Genomic DNA, 20,688 nt, shown 5'->3' with positions numbered 1-20,688 from the left:
AAAACGCCTTGCCTCCATACTGCAACAGACTGGCAAGCGAGGATGAAATCACCAACCCTTCCGGGGACCTGTCAGAAGCTATCTAGGGAATGGCCACAGACCAGAAGTCCAGCCAAGAAACCGTCTGCTACATGGAGGCTGCCGTAGATTCCAATGCTGAGGCATCTTGCTGAGACAAGGACGGAGCCACCGACCTCACTTGCTCCAAATTCAATCCCGGCTTCAGGCGAATGACGTCTGGGTTAAGGTGGCGCGAACATCAAAAATGCAGAGTTCGGGTCATAGTACTTCCTATGTTTCATGAGAGGCGGGGACAGTAGCTTGGCAGAACCCCTAGAGCGAAGCGAACCGTCCTGGTCCAAAATAGAGGCGTTAACCTTATGCAAGACCGACTGGACATGCCCCGACAAAGGAAGCTGAAGAGATGATTTGGGATCCTGTGTAGCTCCCACCAAGGCTTCCAAGCATGGATGGGGAAGGTTGCAACACACTCGCGATGTGCACGGGTGGGGGGAGGTTGCAACACGCCCGTGATTCGATGCAGAGGACGAAGTAGCCACTGCAGATTGCACAAGGGAAGATACGTTAACACTCCGAAACACCAACACTCGAGAACATGTCCGCGTTGTTCCTTCCTCGTAGGTGAAGAAAGAGCAAAGTCCTTAGCCTTCCAACGCTTGATACGCGGACGTGGTGTAGGGGGGAAAGAGGGAGAGGAAGACAGCGCTGGCTTCTTATGCGATCTCTTTGCAGGAGGCGGGGACGAAGCAACACGTTTCCTTCCAGTCCTCCCAACCGACAAGGCAGCCAACTTATCATACAAAACAAGAGTCCAACTTCTTAAGCACTGCCTGGCATAAACCTCAGACTGATCTGCAAGAGAGGGCTCTGATGACATGGAAGGGATATGTAGCAAATTTGGCGGCAGGGATGACGTCATGGCTGAGAGAGGCAGTGCAGAGGAGACTACTGGGAGTGACGTCACAAGTGGTGATGTCACGGCTTCCCCTTGGTGTGAAGGGGAATCAGACGCCACTGGCGGTGGAATACATGACGGATTCCGTGACGTCATTAACGGGGCTGACGCCATGGCTTCCCTCCAACTCGAAGAAGTGGTAGCAGACACTGGCAGAGCAATACAAGATGGCTGACCTCGGCTACCCACGAAGACGAGGCCGGGAGGAGGGGGACAGACTAGCCAGGCTGGGGATGGGGTAGCGAGTCTCCATTAAGTGCGCTAGTAACCCCTCCAAGGACGGGGGACCCCCTAGCCCGAGCATCTTCCAAATCGTTGCCATCTTGGAAGCCTCCGACTCTGGAATAAATGAGAATGATGAAAAAGCCTCCCCCTTCCCGGGAATCAAATTAACTCCCGAAGAAGAAGGGGGCGACATTACAAACATCAGCCTGGTGGCCTCCCGATACTTCCAGTGACGAATCAGTGGAAGAAAAGGAAGGAGACACAGGAACAACACTACTATGGGTGTTGGATACTGCAGGAGACAAAGCATCGGGAAGATGCAAAAAATGCGAAAAATCTTCCCGATGCTCTCTCTTCCTATAAAACAACTTCCACTGCTCTTTAGGCCATGCCCGGCATTCCGTGCAAGGATTCTTTATAGTACAAAAATTAGAACGGCACCTGCTACATGTGATGTGGGGATCAGTTGCCGCCGAAGCCAAAAAACGAGAACATGGAAAACCTGGAATTCCGGGGCACACACGTTGACGAGGCTGATAAGGAGCAGAAGAAGCCATAATATCAGTTAAACACAATGGAAACGGGCAATGAACCGGGTAAAGGCCAAGAGAGGTTAACCACAATTCTCGCCCAGGCAGTTAAAGAAAAGACTGATGCGGTGGCATAGGTGAGTGGCCCTTGACCACTCTTCACCTGATCTACGCATGCGTTGCCAGATATCCCAATATTCCTTTTTTTCCTCTGTTTTTTAACCGGATCCAGCTAGGTGCTAGAAATTATCTTATTGTTAAGACCTCAGGTTTGTAGCTATGAAAAATACAAATTGTCTTAAAAAAATTTTCATTTTAGGGCAGCTTCTCCTTTGCTCTCTTCATTGGAGAATTAAGAAAGTCTTTAATCCATTTTTATCTCTAGAATGATGAGGAAGAATTCAGGCTATTGCTTGATTAACAGGAGCCTTTGAATATGCCTGCATTTTCTCCTCACGACATGTTTTTGTTATCAGTTGCACCAACCGAGTAATAGGCACATACCTGTAGGACCGTTGTTTTCCAGATGTGTGACCGAGATGATAGGTACTTTTCATCAACATCCTAAACTCAAGGTAGCTTTTTGGGTCGTCCAAGAGTTTCAGGATTTGGTTTTGTAGATAACCAGTGATGATGTTGAGTAACAACACCAAAATTGTGGCGTTTACCACCAACACAAGGGGTCTCATTTCCCTCCTGTTTCAGTTGACATTGCATGTGCTTGAGTGTAACTGTTGTGCGCTCGATAGTTCTGTCAGCCAAACAACTCCATCGCACCTGACCCATGGGCCACCGCGATGACTTATAATGACTTAATGTGAAAAATTCAATGTTTTTGTCTTCTCTCTATTTATCTAATTCGCAAGGTGTTCAACAAACTGTTCACCCTGAGTTGAGGATGAATGCCGTAATGCTCTACCTTTTGCCCGACCTATCAGCTCTGTTTCTGATATAACAAGAGGAGTTCTCCCCGACTCAACCTTCGGTGTCAGTGACACGGGACTGGTTCCCCAGGCAGTACAATCCCAGTGTCTTCAGTCATTCTTCAGGGCTAAAGACTATCTGGTTTCCTTTGCAAGCATAGGCTTTCTCGCCAAGTGGCAACGGTGTTACGAACCGAGAGAGGTCCGCTCCAAGTTCGATATTATTATAAACAAAAAGAATTCAACACCAACAGTTGAAACTGGGGATACGACTATAGAAAGATACACAAACACAACAAAGGTTTATTTACAAGCTTACTAACAAAGATAAATGCAGAATGGTATCTCCTATTTACATACCACAAGTAAAATCTTACACTGCATGAACTGGGGGAACAGTGACGTAGTGTTAATACTTGCTGGCAAGTTTTGCGCTGTCGGAGATCTATGCTCGAAGCGGTGGCTTCACAAAAGGAGAACTGTAACTTCTGTCGTCTACTTGACTCCGTATTGCAGAAAACAATGTCTACTCTTGATACTTGAAGGGCAGGAACTCCTCAAAACCTCTTGTAGAACGTTTCTTCTCTGAAGTCTTGCTCTACGTCTAAATGGCTCGGTCGTCCACTCCCGGACGACTTGACCAGATCCCGATTAAACTCTCGAGCGCCTTTTCCTCTCTGATCCTTCGTCTGTTCCTTCTGCTCTTATCTCTCTCTGATGATCTCTGATCTCTGCTGCTGGGCTCTCACTGATAATCTGATCTGTGACTCTTACTGATGATCTCTCCTCCCTCCTACTTCGTCAGTCATATTTTATAAGCAACCTGGGGGCGTGGCTTACCAGCGAACGTCACAGACTCCCGAGATTACCGGAAGTTCCACAATACTCCTGCTGATTCTAGAACCATCATGAGAACAGGCGCCTCCAACACACACGCGAAAGCCTCCGTGCTGCAGAACTTCTTGAAGATGCGTTTTCCTTTCCTTTAACTCGTAATTCTTTGCTATGAAGCGATTACCATGACAAACGGAAAAAGCTGGATAACTCTTTCCGTCCTTTGTAGCATTCCAGAGATTGGAGCTGTCCTTGCTGGTTGATGTTGTTGACAGAATTTTTTTCTCTAGTCAGAGCTGTTCTTCAGCAGATCATAAACTTCCTTGTCTACTTCTGCTGAGAGTTGTTTTTCTCTGATTTATTTCTGAAAGATGTAGGTCCACATTTGGTCTAGTCTTTCACCTGAAAGTAGTCTTGTTTCTTCTCAGTCAGCATTTAACTACCGATGAGAAATTTTATTCTGACTTGCCATCCCAGGGACCCCAGGTCCATAGGTGGCATTTGACTCTCTTTAGGGTTCCTGTCACATGCTCCGCACATGCCCTCGTGAGAATCATCAGACAGAGATCTGTCTCTCAAGATTACTTCTTGGCTTGCTCCAGCCTTGGCGAAGAGGATAGACAATCTTTATGGACAAGCCTTCAAGAGGGGGGGGCTGCCCATGACTCAACTCCGTCTCGGATGTTGTAACGAACTCTGATTCCATTGGTATCTGTTGCCAGGTTTGAGTCCTTTGTGATCCCCTACTCCTTGGACTTTGTAATCGATGATCCAGACCAGTCATTACTTTATCCTGTTAGTGTGCTGTTGTACTTTCCGGAAAAGACTCAACATCTCTTACATGGATGTTGACAACTTTTCTCAAGTACTAACTCGCCCAAGGAAGAAGTGTTTAAGGACATGTCTTTCTCCTGGTTTTGTGAGATGATTGGGAGGAGCTTCTCTGCAGCTAGCGATGACCTCACCTGTACACTCCGCTCGAGAGCTCGCGAAATCAGTGGCTTAGTCCTCGTGTTCTGGAAGAATCTGTCAGTCTGGAAACAGAAATGTGGTCTCATCAGACCCCATTTGTCTTTCTACCTTTGGGTTGTGCCCACAAGTCCTTGGAACTTTTTTTTTCTTTGGACTTGTGATGGCTGCTTAACAAGTTGTGTTTTACCTGGCTCCTTTAACAGGACAGGTAGCATCTTGCCAAAGGTGTGGCTCTGGAAATGAGAGGGATTATGAGAGTGACTGGCCTCTCCTTCCTCGTCCCCCTACTTCTTTTCCTTCGGGAGGAGAATAGTACCCAAACCTACACTTGCTGGAACTGGCATCTGATGCAGTAAGTCTACACATCAAGCAACCGTTCTATTTTTCTTTCTAGAATCATAGAAGCAATCCCGCTCCTTCCTCTAATAAGAGGAGGAAGGAGAGACTGACAATACGACAAAGCCTTTTTGAGTCTTTACCTTACTGCCTCCGACTCTTAAAAGTTCTTCCCAGCCTTTTTTGTATGAGTTACAATTCCTCACTCATTTGAAAAGGTCCAGAAGTCTCACATTCGATCTCGTGGTCCCTATACCCCGATCAGCATGTCTGAGGCAGGGTACTCCTTGCTCTTTTGACCAAGAGTAGCCCAGGTGTGGCAAACTCCAGTCAGTTCAAAGACTCACTCGAATTCTTCCCTCCAATCAGATTCTTTCCAATGTAAAGGACCGATGGTTTGTATATCACGTAGGAACAAATGACAATTTTTTAAAGTAAATTGTATTTTTTCCTAACTATACAAACCTGAGGTCCTTTACATTACACTACCCCCCCCCCCCCCCCATGCCACCCCTTAATCTGAAAGCTGGGCCAAAAGGCAAATTTGAATGTTTACATGGCTTAGTGGGTACAGTATTCCCACCTACTGGACGGTAGTTACTGCCCAACCATCTTTTAAGAGTTTAACCGGCATTTTCACCCCGTAGGTGGGGATAGTGCTGTCAGTGCACCTCATTCGGTGTAATGTAGGCATTACTTAAGGTTCTTTGCAGTGTCCCTTTGGCCCCTAGCTGCAAGTACTTCCATTCCTTTTACTGTACCTCCATTCATATTTTCTTTCTTCCATCTTACTGTCCACCCTCTCCTAACAATTGTTTCATAGTGCAACTGCGAGGTTTTCCTCCTGTAACTCCTTTCAAACCTTTTACTGTTAATTTCTGTTTATGCGCCGAATGGCCTTAGTTACCCCAGTGCTTGGCATAATGCCAAAAATCTATATAAATCAAATAAAAAATCAAATCAAACAGGCATTTTCCAACTTTTCCGAGAGTAATTCCCAATGTAAAGGACCTCAGGTTTATATAGTTAGAAAAAATACAATTTATTTTTTTGAAAATTCCATTTTTCACTGGTAGTCATCCTGGGGTCTGGATAGATACTAGATACTACTCTGGTGGAAAAGGATATTCTTCTGTGGCATGTCTGGAGATAACTGCTAATGCTGAAAGGCTAACTTAACATTAAGGGTTTTGCACTGAGACTGATTACTTATTTCAGTCCTCAAATTATAATTGCTATTCCTGTGTTTATTTGTCAATGTTATGTCTAGATACTTACATCTTGAGGTACTTGGCTGTTTTTCACAATAGTATCTTTGAAGTATTTATCATCTTTAATGAAATGAGCATAGGCTTATATAGGCAATCTTTAACTTTGAGTATTATTTCTTTCTATTTTCAGGGATCAGCGCATGACCCAAGATGTTGACAAGCTCTGCTTCACCTTGGCAGGAATTACAACAAAGGTTATCATAAGCCCTTTCCAAATAGGGTATTACACTCACCAAACTTTTGCAGTGTAAGTTTTTTCTCTGTCTGATACCTATTGATCTTAAGAGACTTTTATGGCGTTGTAGTATTGTATGGACATTTTATCAGGTACAGTAATAACTAATCTGTCTCATAATTTTTTTCACCCAAAACATAAAAAAAATGTTAACCCTAAAATAAAGTCAAGCTTATCTGACTTGTTTTGAAGAATTAGCATACTATTGTGATAAATTTGTATGGTCTTCCTGAGATAATTGGTATGTGTTTAAGGCATTGTGTCAAGACACCCACTACACGCTGTAAACTTTGATGAATGTTATGGAAATCTGTTGAATTTCACACACACCAGAAATTTTAAAAAGTTGTCAAGGTCTTTACGATATTAATATTGATTTCTAATTTTTCTTCATTATTATATGAAAGATGAAATGACAGATTGGAGTCATGTTAGTGTAAACCTAACTCATCTTTATTATTTTGTTTAAGTTTTGATTAATTATTACTCAAAATTCCTAGTAGTGTTAATTTAATCTGCAGTTGTTTAGGAGACAGATGAATTACCAGGTACTGCATTAGCATTAGCTCTGATAAAGGGATTTTGACGTAAGGAAAAATCTATTTCTGGGCGATTGGCTCGTGTCGCCAGCGAAATATCCTTTAATCTATTATTTCTAGGGTAAATGTACTAACACATACCAGAGAATAAATAAATAAAGAAAAAGGTCAGTACAACTGACTCGCTCACCCTCCAAGAGGGTGTCGGTATGAACACTATGGCGAGTGAGACCACTACCACGAGCCGATTGCCAATAGAAATCTCCCACTACAAAATCCCCACAAGAGGAGAGCCGACCCACAGAGTGGGCAGCAACTACTACTACTCCATCCCATGCTGCCGACTGTTGCGCCTCTGGTGGCCATCCTGAAGTTAGCAGACAATCTTGAGCGATGGGATGGGTAGGGCGGGATTTCGCTGGCGACACGAGCCAATCGCCCAGAAATAGATTTTTCCTTACGTCAAAATCCCTTTTCTGGGCTCAGCTCGTGTCGCTGCGCGAAATCGTACCAGAGAAATAGCACAAGATTGTAAAGAAAATTCAACAAAACAAAAAGAGGTCTCAAATAAAAGATAAAATAAAAGAAAAGAATATAATTGCTAATAAAGATACATATACACAATGATACAAAATTAGAAATATTGCTTAAATTAAACTTAATGCTAATAATATTTCTTAAATTAAGGTAATTTACATATATACAGGGCTTACATGGAATATATATTTATAAGTAGTATCTGTGTATCGATATGTACCAAGAACTCTAAAGCAATTATGACAATAACTTGAACAGAACAAACTTCAATAATAATAATATATGAAGGAATGTATATGACTTAATATACAAAACCCGTAACCATAGTAAATAAGATGTATCCCCTAGCATAAAAATAAGGGGATCACATCAAAGAGATCAATATATACAATCGATTGTGAGTGTCCCTAGCAAAAAAATAAGGGACACCCACCATATCATCATAAAAGCAGCTAAGACACAAGGTAACAGTAGATGAACAAGGCAGGCATAGATGAACTGTTGGGTGAGACAGGTAGAAAGGAGGACTGGATCTTCTACTAAAGATTAGGCAGAGTCGGGGGAAACTATGTTACCCGCCGCAACTGCTGAAAATTTCAGAGCTTCCAAGGACTTTAAGTAATGACGTTTAAAATACTGTCGGCGATTTCATCCAGTATATTTTTTCAACTCATCGAAGTTCATATGTTGGAAATAGTTAATTGAGGTGGCTACTGCCCTGACATCATGTGCTTTTGGAAAAGAGTCAGGATTGGCTTGTTTAATAAAGTACAGGATCTGTTTGCCTGATGCCTTTAATGATAAAGTCCACCTTTTTCTCTCTTAAAGAGAGGACCCGATGAGGATGAGGAGGTCCTAGACAGAAAGGCTCGTAAGGTCGATACTGGGCAAAGAGATATATCTTGTGGAAGGGGTACTACCTTCCATGGTTCCCACCTCATCAAAGGATCTTCATTCTTTGCTATAAAACTACGTTCCGGAGAAAGTAGCACTTCCCCTGTGGGAAGAAATTGAATATGATCCGGGTCTCTGGATAATGCCGACAGTTCTGAAATTCTAGCTCCTGAGGCCAAGCTTAATAAAAATAAAGTTTTTCTTAAGAGCATTATAAATGAACATGTGTCATTATCAGTTTCTGAAGCCAGCTTTAGAACATCATTTAAGAACCAAGATACTGACGTAGGCCTTACAGAAGGTCTAAGTCTAGCACAAGCCTTGGGAATAGACGAGAAATAGGAGTCTGTCAAGTCTATGTTGAAACCAAATTGAAAAATCTTTTTCAAGGCTGACTTGTTTGTCGTAATGGTGCTAGCTGCTAAGCCTTTTTCAAATAAAGATCTGAAAAAGGATATAGCTGAATTGATTGTCATGATTCTAATATCTGATTCTCTCAGGAAGGTTGCTAACTTTTTGACAGCAGCATCATACTGTCTCAAAGTTGAATCTCTTTTATCGGATTCCAAGAAGAGAATGTTTTGAGGGTCAATATTCGCATCCCTTTTCGCTGCAAACTTCATGAAATCCATAAAGTTAGGGTTTTTAGAATTCCTGAGGAAGCGAACACAGTCTTCGTTTGCACTGACTGGGAGAGCCTGGGAACTGGGAATCCGAAGAGGGCGAAGACCCAGTTCCAGAATTAGAGGGTACCAATTGCTCTTCGGCCAGTCTGGGGCTACTAGAGCCACTTGACCCTTGAATGTCCTGAGTTTGTTCAGTACCTTCATGAGAAGATTCACTGGAGGAAAGACATAAATCTTCTCCCAGTTGTTCCAGTCTAGGGCCAGGGCGTCCGTGGCATAGGCCAGAGGGTCCAGGTTGGGGGCCACATAACATGGGAGTTTGTGGTTCGCTTGGGATGCGAAGAGATCCACTTGTAGGCCTGGAACTCTCTGAAGAATCCATTGGAACGAACTGTTGTCCAGTGACCATTCCGACTCTAGAGGTACTGATCGGGATAGAGCATCTGCTATGACGTTTCTCACTCCAGCTATATGGGTGGAGGAGAGGTGCCAACTGAACTTGTCCGCCAGGGAGAAGATGGCTACCATGACATGATTTAGATGACGTGATTTGGAGCCTCCCTGTTTAATACAATGTACTACCACTGCGCTGTCCAAGACTAGCTTTATGTGGGAGTACTTTGGCGGACGTAACCTTTTTAGAGTCAAGAACACTGCCATTGCTTCCAGTACGTTTATATGGAACTGACGGAACTGAGGTGACCAAGTTCCCTGAATTAACTTTCTTGACTGGGAATATCCTCCCCAACCGCTTAATGAAGCGTCCGTGTGGATGGTAATCCCCGGCGGAGGAAACTGAAGGGGCACTGATATCGACAAGTTCTTGACTTTCGCCCATGGGCGAAGTCGATTCCGTAGAATCTGAGGGACTGAGGATAATTTGTCCCTGAACCTGACATTTGCTCGTGAGCGCCAGATTCTGGTTAGGTCTTTCAGTTTGGCTTTCATCAAGATGTTTGTCACTGATGCAAACTGGAGTGAACCCAGGATCCTTTCCTGAGTTCTTCTTGACGCAAGTTTGTGACTCAGAAATTGCTTTACTGACTTCGCTATTTATTTCCTCTTGGCTGATGGAATCGACAGAGTATGGGAGGATAGATTCCATTGGATGCCCAGCCACTGAAAGTTTGACTCTGGAGTGAGTCTTGACTTGGACCTGTTTATCTTGAAGCCTAGATATTCCAGGAACTGAATCACTTTCAGTGTTGCTATGTGGCATTCCTCGACTGTTGGAGCCCAGATCAACCAATCGTCGAGATACGCTACTACCATAACCCCTTGCGATCTTAGTTGTTGAACTACTACTTCGCCAACTTCGTGAACACCCTGGGTGCTACGTTGAGCCCGAAAGGAACTACCTTGAAGGAGAATGTCTGGTCTCCTATCTTGAAGCCCAGATACGGACGGAAGTGTCTTGCAATAGGGATATGATAGTAAGCGTCTGTAAGATCGATAGAGGTGGTGACGGCCCCACGGGGAAGTAAGGTCCGTACCTGCGAGATCGTGAGCATCTTGACCTTGTCGCAGCGAATGGCTAAGTTTAAGCGGGACAAGTCTAAGATTACCCTTCTTTTTTGTGAGCCTTTCTTTGGAACGCTGAACAAGCGTCCTTGAAATTTTAATCTGTTGACTCTCGCTATAGCTCTTTTCTGAAGGAGGTCCTCCGCATACTCCGTCAATTCTTTGGATGGAAGTTGGCGGAAAGGTCTGGATGGGGGCGGGTCCGCTACCCAACTCCAACCCAGGCCCCTGTTTTGACACAAATGCTCTGCGCCCACTTGCTGAAATTCCACCGGTGGCGGAAGTGAAACAGCCTCCCTCCTACCTGAAAGTCCTCATTGATGTTGGTAGCCTCCTCGGCCTCCCCTGAAATGCTTTCCTCTATTAAAGGACCCTCCCGATCCTCTCCCACGAAAGGATCGCTTACCTCTGCCTCCCCTACCCGAGCGGTCATACTTCTGGGAAGCCTGACCCTCGAAGACTTGATTGAAGGCTGGAGAGAGAGCGTAAGAGGTGGAGGGTTGAGGCTGGGGGGAAATGACATAAATTGGCTGCGACTGAGCCTTGGAGGTAGAAGGTTGGGCTGCTTGCACCAACGGGACAGCTGGAACCTGCTGAGTAAAGCGTGGCTGTTTCTTCTGGTAAGGCTGGAAACGTCTGGGTTTCCTTTGAGCCTTACCCCTGACCACTTGATCTTGGCGTCTCTTGGCCGTAAGACCCCAACGATCTTTAAGGCTTTGGTTTAGTCTCGTAGCCTCTGCCTGGACCTCCTTCATCATCGCCTCTGGGAAGAGGTCTGCTCCCCAGATGCTCGATGCAAGCAACTTATTCGGTTCATGCCGAATCGTTGCTTCTTGGAGGACATGTTTTCTACAATTCGTCCTAGCCGTGGCGAACTCAAACATATCAGACTGACCGTTTGAGTCAGAGACTTGGTGAGAAGCTTAAAAAGTGGCTCAGAACCATAGGAAATGGTAGCCACCTCGGTCATGGCCATGGTATTGATAGACCTGGCTAACCTAGATTTGGCATCAAATTCTGCCTGAATGAGGCTATCTGGAAGCCTAGGCAGCTTCTCACCAAACTGCTCCATAGCACAGTCTGGTTTGAGTTTGCCCGCCGAAAAGTGTTGGGCAAATCTTCCCACAACTCACCGGCTGAGGGAAGTAAAGGAGACGTAGGTCCGCTTCTTTCAGCTGAGGCATCGAATCCCCCTTCTGGGCTGCTGGAATGGTGGTTGTAGCGATCTTTGTCAAGAAAGGGAGCGGTACTCTCTTCCATTGTAAAGATCGTAAAAGGACTCTTAAAATGGTTGTATCTTTGTGTTGGAACAGTCCATGTCCTCTAGACACCTGAGCCATTCTCTCTGAGCCTGGTCTCGTGAATAGAGGACTGTCTCTTTCGGTACCTTATCGTCTCGAGTCATGGCCGAGGCGGTGAGCCTGGCGTAGCCGATGAACGGAGGCTGAAGGTCTTCCGGGTAGAACTCGAAGTCTTCAATCCTCCGAGTTCCACATTCCGGGATAGAGATAAGCCCGTCTTGGAAGGGGGCGTATGACGCTACTCTCCAAGGATTGTTCATAGAGAACGGAGGTAGAGAGTCATACGAGGTAATTGCGCTCACCCCTGCTGAAAGGTGGGGGAGAAGCTAGTGGAGCTTGGCTCAGTCCGGCTATAATGTTGTCCTGAGAGTTGATCCTCTCAGACAACCGGGAGATCATCTGTTCCATACTGGTTTTCAGAGAACCAACCAGATCGCCCACTTGTTGCAATAGACCAGCATTGGAATCCAAAGCCGGAGCTGCTGCGGAGGTGGAAGGGTGGCTCTGAACCGGAACCAAAGGTAGTGGAACTGTTGACTCCGCTGGAGTGTGTGATCTCTCCCTGGAGGATCTACTCCTAGAGGATTTAGAGCCGGACCCAGAAGCTTTAGACCTCTCTGCTCCGGGATTTCTAGCCGAGACTTACGAGATGAAGATGACGCCGACGCCGTCTTTTTAGACGACGACGACGTCTTACTCAAGGTTTTTACTGCTTGACCTTTGACCTTGGGTCTAACGGAAGCATCAGGAGAAGTATACAATTCTGTACCTGTAAAGCCTTGGAAGGATGGAGAGGTTGCAGGGGATAGAAGATCCAGTGGCACCCAAGGGCATCCCTTGGGCGTCCAACGTACCTACCTCGACCAACAGGTCGTCTACACCTACCATGGGTTCGATTATTAAGGTCCAATGTCGCGACTTCCGAGGAGATGTCCTGGCCTGGATCCGTCAACGAGGCAGCGAGCTGTTGCTGAATGAAAGCGATAGTCGGGGTGGGGCCCGCTCTGCTGGGTCGACGTAGCCCGTTGACTTGCCTCCGGGGAAGATCAGTACCGCCAACCTCTTCTCAAGAATGTAGGGCATACCCTTGCGGCGTTCTTCCCAAAACCGCCGACCCAGGCCCGCAGGGTTGCCAGTCAGTGCGGTATCCTTCACAGCCGGAGCCTGGAAGAGAGGGTATTTATTAGATTTTAAGATTAAACTTAAAACTAAAACTAAATTAAAAGCTTAACTTAAAATTATAGGGGATGCAAAAACCCCTTGAATTTTTATCTTAAGTTTAAGAAAGATTGAATTTAGAAAACTTAAGAACTATAACAAATTGGGGACTGGCTAACGGAGTTGGAATACTTACCCCGTCTAAAAGCTGGCTCACCAGATCATAACAGATGGTGCATGTCTTCGTTGAATTACCAGAACCATGGAGGTCCCCGTGCGGAGTCGCGCATGGGAGACATAGGGACCGAGGCAAACTTCATGTCCACAGGGGTCTTGAAGTGTGGCGGCGCATCCCGGATGCTCACAGTTGGTGGTCTGTAAGTGAAAAGACACATGAGTATCTTAAAGGCTATCACTTACAGGCTAAAGGACAGAAGAACTCCGTTGCATGCCGGAGCTCGGAAAAATTTTGGGCATAACCCTTCCCTTAACGCCTGAATAGGCTATAACCCCGGAGAGATCCGGTGAGGCAGATAAGGGAGGGGGGATGGTTTAAGGTAGCTTAAGATAAACTTACTAGTTTAACATAACAGATTCTTAAACCTATAAAATTCGAACGTACCGGACTAAGTCCAGTGCGTGGCGGAGGGTGTCGCGACTCAGCGCGACGGAGGGGTTAGTAGAGACCAACTGTATGTCTCGGTCCACCCTGCGGGGTGGACTAGCACCTTTCCGCTGGATGCCGGGGCTCCGGTAGCAAAGGAGCCCCAGTAAGGTGGGAAAGGGCGAGAGGACACACAGACTCGCGCTAGCAACGGAGCGACGGAGTAGCGACGGAGGGGGGAAAGGCCAGTCCCCCCACCCTTACCATCCGGCCGGACCGAGAAGCTGGAGAGGTCGAGCCCAGTCTGGGTCTGTCCCGTCCCTCTACTCCCTCCGCCTGGGGGAGAGGGAGCAGGCTCGGGTATGCGGAGCAAGCGTGGGTAGACCAACCCAACCCCCCGACTCTATGGAAGAGCGGAGGGGGAGATGACTGGACAGGCGTCTGGCTGCTCCGTGATCACGTAGTGACCACGGGGCGGTAACCACAAAACAATGAAACAATAAGGCCTAGAAAACACAACCGGCTGATCAGAGAGATGCTATCGGGAAGCAACCGAACTGAAGAGCGGTAGCATATTGGCCCTATGGGCCATAACCTAGGCTAAGTGAAGCCAGACGCCTACACTAACATAAACATAATATAATATAAAATAAATAAATCATGAAAGAAAGAAAAGAAAATAGTAGGAGAAAAAATCCAGGAGTGTACGACTAACCCGAAGGAAAGTCTACCACTCAAAGCTAGCCGGGGCCGATACTAAGAGCCGTGGCTAGGGTCTGGATAGAAGGAGCCTACATAAGGTAAAAAACATGCATGCATGACATAAACCGTGTAGACTGTACCCTAAAACAAATCGGATGATTAAAAATAGAGCGTACTAAAGTAAGGGAATGTTCTGGGTATGGGAGACCAAGAACGAACCCGCCACGAGGCAGAACCATGCTGCCATGCTTCCGACCTAGAGTTCGTATTTATACCTAAAAAACGGCAAATACGGGCTCAGGGACGGAAAAAACCAAATAGCAATAAACACTGAGTACTTAACTTAGCTGCTGCGATGGCTGCACGCTCCATGATAAATAAATCCAAAGTTAAGGGCACAAATAACACAGAGTAAAAAAGGGCACGTGTATACAGTGTGCGCTAACTGAAAAGGATGGCCACCAGAGGCGCAACAGTCGGCAGCATGGGATGGAGTAGTAGTAGTTGCTGCCCACTCTGTGGGTCGGCTCTCCTCTTGTGGGGATTTTGTAGTGGGAGATTTCTATTGGCAATCGGCTCGTGGTAGTGGTCTCACTCGCCATAGTGTTCATACCGACACCCTCTTGGAGGGTGAGCGAGTCAGTTGTACTGACCTTTTTCTTTATTTATTTATTCTCTGGTATGTGTTAGTACATTTACCCTAGAAATAATAGATTAAAGGATATTTCGCGCAGCGACACGAGCTGAGCCCAGAAAAGCAGGTAGCATGCTGTATAATCTTTTAGATGTACCTATCTATTTTATGTATATTTTAGCCTAACAGTAATTTGCTTTTGTTAAAACTTGTAATTATGTCATAAGAGCTGTTGCTATTGCATTGCTATCAGATATTTTTTACTTCAATGACTGAACGCATCTTTATGCTTTTTATGAGTATGATATCATGTGATTTGGTCTTAATTATTTGATTAATTTGAGTTTTCAATTAAGCAGCTTGGAATTGTGCTAATGTGTACATATAGTGTTTTGTGCCGTGCCATCTTACATTTACATGCTATGGTCTTGCCATGGTAGACTGTGGATTCAGCGAGTATCAAATTCTTCCTAACATTTGGAAATATTTTACTGTATATAAAATGGAAAAACAGCCTGAATGGGAAGCAAAGGTATGTGAAGAGATCATGTTATTTATTGGTAATGATAACCATAAACTTTGTACTTCTTGTTAAGAGCAAATATGTATGAGGAGGAATCCCATATCTACCTGTCATTTTTTCGCAACTATGGCTAAAAGACCTAAGGAACCAGTCCTTAAATTAAGAACCCATATGCTCAGTAGTGCTGTTGACTTGCCTAGGTAAGCCAGAAAGATGTCCAAACTTGACCTAGAGAGGTTGGAAAGATGTCCGAACGTGATCATATACAAAATGATTGGAGGCCATTGAATACGCATTATGATGATGGCAATGCTAGGCCCTGTGATCCCTAGAAACAGAGTATCGCTGTTGGCACGCCTCCTATGCTGGTGCTGTGTGTGGCTGTTTATGGGCTTCTTCCTGAAGGCAATCCAAAATTTTGGAATGATTGAGGAGATACTGAGAGGAGAGGTAAAAGGAACTCATAGAAAGATGAATAGAGTAGTAAAGCTGCTGGGCCATATGTCATACTTGTTTGGGCATGGAAGACTCTGGGCAAGGAAGGAATAAGATAGAGACCCTTGGGAAAGGATCCTTAAAAACAGAAAGAAAGAAATTGATAGTAGTAGAAAAAAAGTAGATAGTAATGTCTCTGTTTGGTGAGATACTTGGGTTTTTGTTTTGGTAGCCTTCAAGCTATTGTTATTTAGTTCGAATTGTTCTGTGATTTCTGACTAACCCGTTAGTATGTTAGATTTGTTCTAGTTGTAAGGGACAGTCTTGTTCTATAAATTTAATGTGCCAAGAGTGTAAGGAGTGGGATCAGGGTAAGTGGAAGACCCTTAAGGCACATTTAGATAAGCTAGAACGTGACAGGAAAAGGAAGATATGGAAGAGTAATGATAGTTGTTTATATTTGACAACATCTCCGAGGGTTGCGTGAAAGAGAGAGAGAGAGAGAGAGAGAGATTAGTGGAGGAATAAATGGGACTGGTTGAATGGCGGTCATAAGCATTTGTCTGTTGTGGCGCTCTGTTGTTTATATCAGAGGCAGTAGTGTTACGGGAGTCGTAAGAAGTTAGGAATTCATTGAAGTCGTAGAGTTGGTTTGGGCAGCAGTCTTATCCGTTGGTGGTCAGTTGATGTTGTGTTATTTGGTTGAATTTGGTGTTGTAAAGCTGTCGTGCGTGTGTCTGTCTGGTTGTGGTGAAGTTAAAGAGGTTGGTCGTGCCTTTCAGTGTTTGTTGGTGGCGCTTGGGGCCAGTGTTGGTGGTGGCAGGTTGATGTGCAGGGTTGAGTTGTGTGGTTGTTGTATTGTTTCGAGCTGTTGATGTTCGTCTGCTCAGTGATTTGTCGTGTTGTTAAGTTGTTGTTGGGTTGTAGTTCTCGGTTGGTTGTTATGTGTTGTGATTATCGGCGGTGGCTGTGTCTGGATTAGCCTATATCCAGCGGACAGCACAGCCTAGCCCTGAGTATCTGGAGCCAGAAGTGAGTACGTGTTTGTGTTTTGTGTGTTCAGTATGTCGTTGAACCAATTGTCCTGCGAGTAAAAAAGTAACGTAAAGGGAAAAGTGTGGCTGTGGGAAATTTTGACAGCTTGTACGATTAATGTAACTGTGGGGTGTTTGCTTGCTTTTTTACTTAGCTTTGATTCCGCCACAAAGGCAGCTCTGAGAGCTGAAGCTAGGAATGTAGCTAATTTGCAAGGTTCTCATAAGTCAGATGTAGCCGATGTATCTGTTATGCCTTTTACCCTTTCTGCTTTTTCTCCCCTTCCCAGTCCTCTGAATATTTCAACCTCTTCTGTACCAGACCCCCATGTTTCCAAGCCTAATGCCTTTGCCAGCCTTGAAGCCCATGTAGATCAGAAGTCTGGCCTCATAGTAGTACTATGGAGTATTTGAGTGCTTCGGTGAAAGTCCTTATTCATTTGTTAATTTGTTTGGTTTTATGTACAGCCCTCACAGAGATGATTCCCCCTCTGGCGGACCCTTGTACGTTTTTCTACATAAGTTGCTTCTCATATTTTATAATTGTCTTTTAGTGTTTTCTCATCAGTATCATAGCTCCTGCAGAATAGGAGAATCTTTAGTCTTTATGAAATTTGCTTTCTTCTTGTATGATCTTCACTTCAGGTAGTATTTTGTTGTATGGACAAAATAGTTCATGTAAGTGAAAGTGCTAATGCAGTGTGGGTGGAGGAGGTGTCTATCCAGCCTTCTGACACTCCTAGACCTAGGTCTTTGTTACTCTGTCAGACTCTCCAATCTGTGTTTGACTCATCCAGCCATTTTTGGTGGGAATGGGAAAGCAGAGGGGTGGATCAGTGGGTTTCGTTAGTGCCGAGAGAAGGATATTCCATCCCATTTAGGGAGAATCCTCCCTTAGTTTGGGAGCCAGCTGCATTCACATCATACTTGCCAGGCTCTGACTAGTATGTGGCTTTGGCCACAGAAGTCTCCTCTCTTATAAGCAAGGAAGCAGTCGAAGAAGTAGAAGATCTCAACACTCCAGGCTTATATAGTCGCCTTTTTGTAGTACCCTATACATCGGGGGCCTGGAGACCTTTCCTGGATGTCAGCACCCTAAATCATTTTGTTAAAAAAATAAAGTTCAGGATGGAAACAAGACCAGTCAGTTCTCTCCTCGATCCATCAAGGTGACTGGATGGTCACAATAGATATGCAGGACACATGTTTTCATGTCCGGATTCATACAAACAGCATGAAGTACAGTGTTCCCCCCCCCCCCCCCCCCCTCCCATTTTACGTGTTTCACATTTCCAATCCAGTTTGTTGTGGATTTTTGTGGAACACATTCCAGGCGGTCCCCAGTTTTTGGCAGACTCGGTTAGTGGCAGTCTGGTTTATTGGCGCTTGTCTATCGCCATAAATTTGGCACCATAATGCGCCAAGATCTGGTTATTGGCGCTATAAGTTATCGATAATAGAGTTATGGCACCATTAACCGGATATCGACTCCATGAGCGCCATGAATCGCCGAGTTTCGGTTAATGCTGGTTTTCGCTTATCACCACCCTGCCTAGAATGGAACCCCTGCCTATAACTGGGGACTACCTGTATTCACTTTTCCACACTGAACTTTCACTACTTTGCATTTTTTTTCTATTGATCATATCTCTAGAATTATTAGTAATTTGCTTTTTTATTTTGTAGAGCAACAATATTTATTCAATATAAGTGTACTAGTTATTCTTACTGCTCTTGGTTTTTTATTGAATTTTAGGTATGCCCATGAATCCCACCTCCTTTTGATATGGGATTCAGGTGTATAGTACTTACTTGGTAAGTTTCGTATATAAAAATGACATTTTTATAATAAAATAAAACGACTGACCCAGCATTCAGATGGGAAGATCACAATCGTATGCTATTAAAATTCGTATTAAAGAAGTGTGGGAATGTACTCCTATGCCAGTCAGCCGAATCCTGGCATAAAAATATTGGCTGCAACACGAACCCCCACGTCTCGAACATCCCAAAACACAGATTCTGAAAGACTAAAACCTTACAAAGTTCCCAGGAATGTGTGAGAAGATAAAAAGATACATAAAAACGTTAATGTCTATACAAAAGTTTCAAAAATATCTTGTATAAAACAAAAGTAAAATACTGAAAAACAAATGCAACTGGTCCCTGTTTCCCTGAAGGGGCAATACTTTCTTGGGAGACGGCCCAGATATCACTCATAACGCAAGCAATGACGACACAGAGGAAAAGTCTCATCTACTGCAATTGCATCAGTCCCAAGGAAGGTCAACACGGAGAACAAGAAAGGTTGTCTAAAAATGTTGACGACCATAGAACTTCTAGGCTGAATATAATGAAACAATGCACAGGCAACGATTAAAAAACCGGCTTGGGAAAAGGAGAGCAAAGCAAAACACAACTCTCCAAGGTGGTTAAAGAAAGACTAGTGCATCACGAGGTTCCAAGCCTGGCCAGTGAGCAACAACCACCTCATAGACCTATGAGTTGCCAGATGCCACAGATTCCTTGTTTTACAATCTTTGATTGTTTTTAACGAGTTTCCAGCTTGGCTCTAGAAGATTATCCTATTGTTAAGACCGAAGGTTTGTTAGCTATGAAAAATACAAATTGATTAAAAAATTTGTCACCTTTGTAGCATCCCTTGGTTCCTAGCTGTGACCCCTTTCATTCCTTTTATTTTACCTCCTTTCATAGTCTCTTTTTTTTCCATCTGACTTTCTATCCTCTCTGACAATTGTTTTATAGTGCAACAGCAAGGTTTTCTGTTACACCTTTCTGACCTTTCTATCAATTTCCCTTTCAGCGATGAATGACCCCGTAGGTCCAGGCACTTGGCCTTTAGCCTAAATTTTATAATACAAGAGTCCCTGGTTATCGTGGGGGTTGTTTCTTCAAGACTGTTTAGGGTATTTGAGATTTGAAGCTCTTTTTTTTTTTTTTTTTTTTTTTTTTTTTTTTTTTTTTTTTTTTTTTTTCTCCCCTTCTCATTGTATAGAAATCTTGGCTACAGGTAATGTGTACTATCTTTGTCGTTCAGCATTTCTTTTTTCTTGTAGCTTAGTATTAATGAGCATGTTACTGCTATTTTGTGAGCTCCTTTTTATTAAGTTTTGTACAACTAAGAGAAAACTCTTAAAGGAAAGAATGAAGATTGGAAAACACACAGCAAATGAGCTTGTTATCATTAAACTAAAACAAAAAGGAAAAGTTAAACTACAAAGTAAGTAGGAATTAATTGTCAAGATTTCCATATCGAGAAGTTTCTACAGTCAAGAGGTGAATGTCCAAAATATAGTTTGCCAAGCAAACTTTCATGGAATAGAATCCATATATATGAAAGAGGAAAACTTTGAAGAGAATAGAACTCATCAATAAGGATTTTTCTTCTAGCATGAAGTTGACACTTGCACTTCTATTTCTCCAGCATGGTTTTTGTTCATACCTTTTCCCTTTTTGATAAACAATAACAAAATGCCCTAAGCTCCTTTAGGAGACTTGCATTTAGATGCTGAGGCTTGTAGGTGGCAATTAAATACTGGTACCTGATGCAAATTGGTGTTTAAGACAAATGTGCTGTATCAAGGGCTGTCAGACTGCCAAGGAGATTCAGTAAACCTTTTTTATTTTAGTGTCTTAGATTGTTGAGAATGTGCCCATTTGCTAGTGATCCTTTCCTGATGTTCATTTCCTCATCATGCAAGATTTAACAGGACAAGTAAGGGAAATGTGTGGTCTTTTAGTAAGAAATGCTTACACCTAAGACTGGTCTTTTTGCTGGTCATCCTTTACCTCTTGATAGATTTTATTACTAAAATTCTTAAATCTAGCACAAGAGCACTGGTATTGTGCTTCTTCAT

At 44.0% G+C, this 20,688-nt stretch overlaps 1 protein-coding gene across 4 annotated transcripts in view; it reads left to right on the top strand.

Annotated features, from left to right (window-relative positions):
• Window positions 1-20,688, top strand: part of LOC135220585 (lysosomal cobalamin transporter ABCD4-like) — a 274,508-nt gene that overhangs the window by 106,427 nt on the left and 147,393 nt on the right. For all 4 annotated transcript variants that reach the window (XM_064257839.1, XM_064257838.1, XM_064257840.1 and 1 more), the window contains exon 5: window positions 6,198-6,314. In XM_064257839.1, the coding sequence (XP_064113909.1) occupies window positions 6,198-6,314 (117 nt within the window). The remainder of the gene's footprint in view (window positions 1-6,197; window positions 6,315-20,688) is intronic.

The sequence above is a fragment of the Macrobrachium nipponense genome, chromosome 2, assembly GCF_015104395.2.
Source record: "Macrobrachium nipponense isolate FS-2020 chromosome 2, ASM1510439v2, whole genome shotgun sequence".
Classification (NCBI taxonomy): Eukaryota; Metazoa; Arthropoda; class Malacostraca; order Decapoda; family Palaemonidae; genus Macrobrachium; species Macrobrachium nipponense.
The sequence above is the reverse complement of the archived record's forward strand: the minus strand, read 5'-3'. Positions and strand labels throughout refer to the sequence as shown.